The sequence below is a fragment of the Apis dorsata genome, unplaced genomic scaffold (assembly GCF_000469605.1).
Source record: "Apis dorsata unplaced genomic scaffold, Apis dorsata 1.3 scaffold_949, whole genome shotgun sequence".
Lineage (NCBI taxonomy): Eukaryota > Metazoa > Arthropoda > Insecta > Hymenoptera > Apidae > Apis > Apis dorsata.
Window position 1 is genome coordinate 100,497 of NW_006264058.1, and position 6,331 is coordinate 106,827.

Genomic DNA, 6,331 nt, shown 5'->3' on the forward strand with positions numbered 1-6,331 from the left:
ATCTGGTAATCAATCTTGAAACCACGAAGAAAACTGCAGCAGAGATAGAAATAAAAGTAGCAGAAGCTAAAATAACCTCGATAAAGATAGACGAAGCTCGAGAAATTTATCGTATCGTCGCGGCCAGAGCTAGTCTTTTATATTTCGTTTTAAACGATTTGTACAAAATAAATATGCTCTATCAGTTTTCTTTGAAAGCTTTCAGCGTTGTCTTCCTAAACGCTATTAAATTCGCAGAACCTTCGGAAGAAATAACTAAACGCGTGGATTTTTTAATCGATAGTATTACTTATCTAGTTTTCACTTACACAAGTAGAGGTTTATTTGAAGCTGATAAATTGACTTTCCTCACTCAAATGACTATTCAGGTACTTTTCAATGATCTATTATCAATTATCGATCTTTGTAAAAATCTTGAAATGAAAATGTAAAATTAATTTTTTTTGAATGATAATTATTATTAAATGCAATTTTGTTGTAAGCATTTCAGAATGTTTCTATTTATTTATTTATAGATTTTTATGGAAGCAAAAGAAATAACACAATCGGAACTTGATTTTCTATTAAAATTTCCACATATGATCGATTTAGTCAGCCCTGTAGATTTTTTAACAGATGTTGGCTGGGGTGGAATCAAATATTTGAGTCAAATGGATGATTTTCAAAATTTAGAAAAAGATATAGAGGGTGCTGCGAAAAGATGGAAAAAATTTGTTGAATCGGAAACACCGGAACGAGAAATTTTTCCACAAGATTGGAAAAATAAGACCGCTCTTCAGAGATTATGTATTATGAGATGTCTTAGATTAGATCGTATGACTTATGCGATCAGGTACGTTTCTTTTGTAATATTTTTTATTTGATATAAAACAACTTCTTTTTCCTTTAATTTATTCTTGTTTCATTATCTCATTGAATTTATTTAGATGTTTCGTGGAAGAAAAACTTGGTTCAAAATTTGTTGAGTCCAGATCTCCTCCTTTTCATAAATCCTTTGAAGAGACGAGTCCTATCACGCCTGTATTTTTCATTCTCTCTCCTGGTGTTGATCCTTTAAAAGTAAAATACTCGTTCTATATATACATAATATAACTATATATTTATCCAATATTATATAATAAAATAATATAATATAATATATATATTATATAATAATGAAAACAATAAAAATTCAGGACGTAGAAAATTTGGGAATACAATTAGGTTTCACTTTCGGAGGTAGAAATTTCCATAATGTATCATTGGGTCAAGGTCAAGAACCCATAGCTGAAGAAGCATTAGAATTATCGGCTCACGAAGGTCATTGGGTAATTTTACAAAATATCCATCTTGTGAAGAAATGGTTACCTGATCTGGAAAAAAAAATGGAACAATGTGCAGAGAGTCCCCATGATGATTATCGATTGTTTATTAGCGCGGAACCAAGTGCAGATCCTCACGAATCAATAATACCTCAAGTATGTATTATTATTTCAATTGAAAAATGCAATTTTAATTTTAGTTAAAATATATCACTTGTAAAATATGATTTTTATAAAAAAATAGGGTATATTGGAATCGGCCATAAAAATTACGAACGAACCACCATCAGGAATTCAAGCGAATATTCACAAAGCGTTGGATAATTTCACTCAGGAAACTCTGGAGTCTTGTAGCAAGGAAACTGAATTCAAAGCTATATTATTTGCACTTTGTTATTATCATGCCGTAGTTGCAGAACGTAGAAAATTTGGAGCACAAGGATGGAACAGAGTAAGTAACATTAATTTACTCAATCAATTATAAAGATCAAAAATTTGTTAAGTAATAATTCTATGATATTTGAAATTTATAAATTATATTTTTTAATATTTGTCTTTTAATAAATTATGTTTTAAATGATTTATCATCATTAAAAATATATTTTTTAAATAAGAAAATATATATAATTATAGATATAATTATATAAAATAATAAATTATTTTAAATAATTATTTTATTTTGACTCAGTCTTATCCATTCAATTTTGGGGATTTAACGATTAGCGTATCCGTTCTATTTAATTATTTGGAGAATAGTATTAAAGTACCTTGGGAAGATCTTCGTTATTTATTTGGAGAAATAATGTATGGCGGCCATATAACAGATGATTGGGATAGAAGACTATGTAAAACATATTTAATAGAATATCTAAAACCAGAATTAGTTGAAGGTAATTAAATTATAAATATAATTATATAAAAGTGAAGAATTATATTTTTATTTATATTATATTATATTTTTATTATTTTTATAATCATATTTTTATAATCATATTTTTATAATCAATTCTATCAATAATATTTAAAAATAATGTTTGTTCATATTTTTTTTTATTAATTTTGTTTTGAAATGTTTTATATTAATTTATTAATAACTAATTAATTATTAAGTCAAATATATGTTTTTTTCTTTTTTTATAGGCGAATTATATCTCGCACCAGATTTTTTAGTACCACCAAGTCTTGATTATCATGGATATCATGAATATGTCTATAATTTTTTACCATCTGAGAGCCCTGTTCTTTATGGACTTCATCCTAATGCGGAAATTGGTAAATATACATATGTGATATTTTATTGAATTAAAAAATAAATAACAAGAATAGATCAATAAAAATGATTTAAATAATTTTATTTAAATTAAATTCTTTTTGCTACATTTATGACTATGAAAATAAATAAAATCTATCTTGTTATATACATTTATTGATTTTTTAAATCATTTTTTCATTACATTATATATATAATATTTTTATTAGGATTTTTAACATCAACTGCGGAAAATTTATTTAAAACATTATTGGGTATGTTAACGAGAACCGTCAGTGATACAACAGTCGGAGAAATTTCAAGAGAAGAAAAAATGAAAGGACTTATAGAAGATTTATTAGATAAACTACCAGAAGAATTTAATATGCTAGAACTTTACGGCAAGGTATCTATTATTTCTATTTAGGTGAAATTTTATATTATATTATATTATATTATAAAAATAATTAAATAAGGAATTGTTATTTTTAATGAAATTTTTTTTATATATTTTAGGTGGAAGATCGCACACCGTTTGTTACTGTTGCCTTACAAGAATGCGAACGAATGAATGTATTATGTGAAGAACTTAAAAGATCTCTGCACGAGTTAGATTTAGGTTTGAAGGTAATAAAAAATTTATCATTATAAAGATTATATTATAAAATTGAAATATAATAACATTTTATTAAAAGGGAGAATTAACGATCAATCCTGAAATGGAAATTTTGCAAAATTATATAGTTATGGATGCTATTCCTCCATCTTGGGAGAAAAAAGCTTATCCTTCAGAATTAGGATTAAATAGTTGGTTTGCAGATTTGTTGAATCGAATAAGTGAATTGTCTAATTGGACTGCCGATTTTAATGTAAAATTTTCTATTATATGCAATAGTCTATTATTATTGAATCATTTAAATTTATAAGATTGATATTAATGAAATATTAATATATTATTTAAATATATACATATTATACATATTAAATATATACATATTTTCATAGTTACCATCATCAATATGGCTAGGAGGTTTTTTCAATCCTCAGTCATTGCTTACTGCAATTATGCAACAAACTGCACGCAAAAATGAATGGCCATTAGACAAAATGTGTTTATATTGTGAAGTATTGAGAAAATACAAAGAGGAAATTATGTAATTATATTATTATTTATTTATTAATCAAACATTTAATAATATTTAAATAACATTTATCGTATTAATTATTAAAAATATTTTTTTTCAACATATACATATATATTTGTATTAGATTTGTACAAATAAGAATATTGTAAACAATTCTCTAAATCAATCTTAATTTTTTATTATTAATAAAATTCTAATATATTTTCTATAAATATTTATTTAAAATATTATTTAAAATAAACAATAATAATAATTTTTGTTACAATTTTTTTTAGATCAGCACCAAGAGAAGGTGCATATATTAATGGATTATATATGGAAGGTGCACGATGGGATATGCAAGCAGGATGTATTATGGATTCTCGATTTAAAGAATTATTTCCATTATTACCAATAGTGTATATTAGAGCTATTACACAAGATAAACAAGATTTAAAAAATATGTACGAGTGTCCCGTATATAAAACACGATCACGAGGTCCAACTTATGTATGGACATTTAATTTAAGAACTAAAGAGAGGGCCAGTAAATGGATTCTTGGAGGTGTGGCAATTTTATTACAAGTTTAGTTGTATTTATGAAATAAATGTACAATTAAAAAATAAATTGATATTTTTTAAATTAAAAAAACAAAAAGACTATATTAGTTTTACATATATATTTTCTAAAATTTATATAATTTTATTTATTTCAAAAAAGAAACATATATCTGCATGATTGATATTTATTGCATTCATTTTAATTTTTTATAATAATAATTTATATTTGTATTTTGTATCGAAGAAATTGTACAATTATAAATGTGAAAATATTTTTTTTAAATATTAATGACAAGATGATCATAATTACAAGAAAATTATTTATTTGAAAAATAAGAAATATTTTTTACATTAAAAATTTTCGTCAATCATCTTTATCTTCTCTTGAATCCATACTTTTTCCTCTCATAAAATAGATCAGTCTTTGAACTTCCGAGATTTACGATTTTTGGACAACCATCTCTCTATAAGAAATCAAATTTAGTGAATTTTTATTATATTTGTTATTATTATTTACATTTATTATTATGCATGAAAAAAAATTAACAATTTGATATAATAAAAATTAAATATTCTTTTAAAAAAAACATTCTTTTTATAAATTGCTATTGCTATAACTAGTATAGTAATATAATTAGTAATATAATTATAATATAATTAGTAATACAAGTTACATTACATCTTTTTCTTGAATTGTGCATTCTTTGCAATAATAAGCATCAGAAACACCAGGTCCACCACAAATAACACATCGGCCTTGATAAGATCCATAATTGCATTCATCACAAATTCTAACCAGAGTACATGGTCTTACATAGGAATCACAAATTACACATTTACCATCGCATTTTTCACATAATCTTCCTATTGCTAAAAATAAAGTCAATTTTTATTATCAATTATATTACACATTTCCTTAAATAATAAATATAATATTAAAAATTTGTCATTTTATTTATCATTATTTAATGATGTAATATAAAATATAATATAAAATTCAACAAAAAATAAAATAAACTTTACAAACATCAAAAAGTTTCTTTAATATTATTTTTAATTAAATAATTTACAGAGATTAATTATTTAGAATATAAAAAATTTTTAAAAAAGAAAAATACTTCTTAACTTATAAAGTTTCTTCTTATTTTTTAAAATAATCAAAACAATATATTACTTTTGTTATTTAAATGATCATTATTAAATTTAATAATATTTATTTGGAACATTTTTCCACAATTAAGAGTTATAGTAAAGAATATAAAGGAAACTTCTAGGAAGTGTTAAAAGATATCAAAAGGATATGTTTTTTATTTCAAAAATTCTTTTATTAAATATTTATAAAATTGCTCTCTCTCTCTCTCTCTCTTTCTTTGTGTGTCTAAATACAAATAAAACATATATTTTTATATAATAATATAATTACAAATACTTGAGAAGATCAGTGAAAATATGAATTTGCAGCTGGTAAATTTTCTTCATATCCTCTTTGTAGTAGATTTTCTTGATATATATTCTTCACTATAACTCTTTAACTATGCAGAATAAAAAAAAAATATTTAATGTTAATAGAAATATTATTAAACTTAAACTTAACAAGTGGATCTTCAAAAATTTTGTTATATTTGCAGTTTCGGATAAGTGAGTTTAATAATATTTTTTATCTATATGTAAAATTTATAAAAAAATCGTAAAAAAAACTTATTACTTATATAATTATTAATAAATTGATTAATATCATATAATTATAACCTAAAATTAAAAATTACAATCTAACCTAATATAAATGTAAATCTTACCAACTCCCGGTTGTTTTCTACAGAAAATTAAATCTGGGTGATGTTTTGCCATATTACAAAAAAAACAGACTTATATTTCGAATAACACACAAAATAAACTATTGCAAATTTTTATATAAATCAACACATGAAAATCTTCAATTTTGTTTACTTTTTATGGTTCCTTTTAAAGTGACGATACTTTGATCAATTCATGATACATGAGAATGATTTTTTCAAAATAGTATTAAAAATATTTGATTAAATATTGAAATTTATATTTTAATTTATATTTTATAAAAAAAATTTATATATATTTTA

The 6,331-nt window shown here is 23.1% G+C and overlaps 3 protein-coding genes across 4 annotated transcripts in view; 2 read left to right on the forward strand and 1 right to left on the reverse strand.

Annotated features, from left to right (window-relative positions):
- Window positions 1–965, forward strand: part of LOC102675665 (dynein beta chain, ciliary-like) — a 24,417-nt gene extending 23,452 nt beyond the window's left edge. Inside the window, exons 56-58 of the mRNA XM_031514279.1 lie at window positions 206–368; window positions 516–832; window positions 941–965. Coding sequence (XP_031370139.1) covers window positions 206–368; window positions 516–832; window positions 941–965 — 505 coding nt within the window. The remainder of the gene's footprint in view (window positions 1–205; window positions 369–515; window positions 833–940) is intronic.
- On the forward strand, window positions 645–4,302 carry LOC116184858 (dynein beta chain, ciliary-like). 2 transcript variants are annotated; one of them, XM_031514275.1, is made up of 10 exons: window positions 645–832; window positions 1,320–1,457; window positions 1,546–1,752; window positions 1,990–2,191; window positions 2,442–2,573; window positions 2,781–2,956; window positions 3,067–3,177; window positions 3,246–3,419; window positions 3,556–3,704; window positions 3,971–4,301. In XM_031514275.1, the coding sequence occupies exons 2-10, from the start codon at window positions 1,365–1,367 to the stop codon at window positions 4,263–4,265; spliced, it is 1,539 nt and encodes a 512-aa protein (XP_031370135.1). In that variant the 5' UTR covers window positions 645–832; window positions 1,320–1,364; the 3' UTR covers window positions 4,266–4,301. The 2 variants fall into 2 exon arrangements, with proteins under 2 accessions (XP_031370135.1, XP_031370134.1); XM_031514274.1 differs by lacking the exon at window positions 645–832 and having other exon boundaries at window positions 1,117–1,457; window positions 3,971–4,302.
- A 236-nt stretch (window positions 4,303–4,538) lies between these two features.
- On the reverse strand, window positions 4,539–6,249 carry LOC102675932 (PHD finger-like domain-containing protein 5A). Its single transcript, XM_006623808.2, has 3 exons — window positions 6,032–6,249; window positions 4,915–5,105; window positions 4,539–4,699 (listed from the first exon to the last, which is right to left on the reverse strand). Exons 1-3 carry the CDS (start codon window positions 6,081–6,083, stop codon window positions 4,610–4,612), a joined length of 333 nt encoding a protein of 110 aa, XP_006623871.1. The 5' UTR covers window positions 6,084–6,249; the 3' UTR covers window positions 4,539–4,609.
- Window positions 6,250–6,331: the final 82 nt, after the last annotated feature.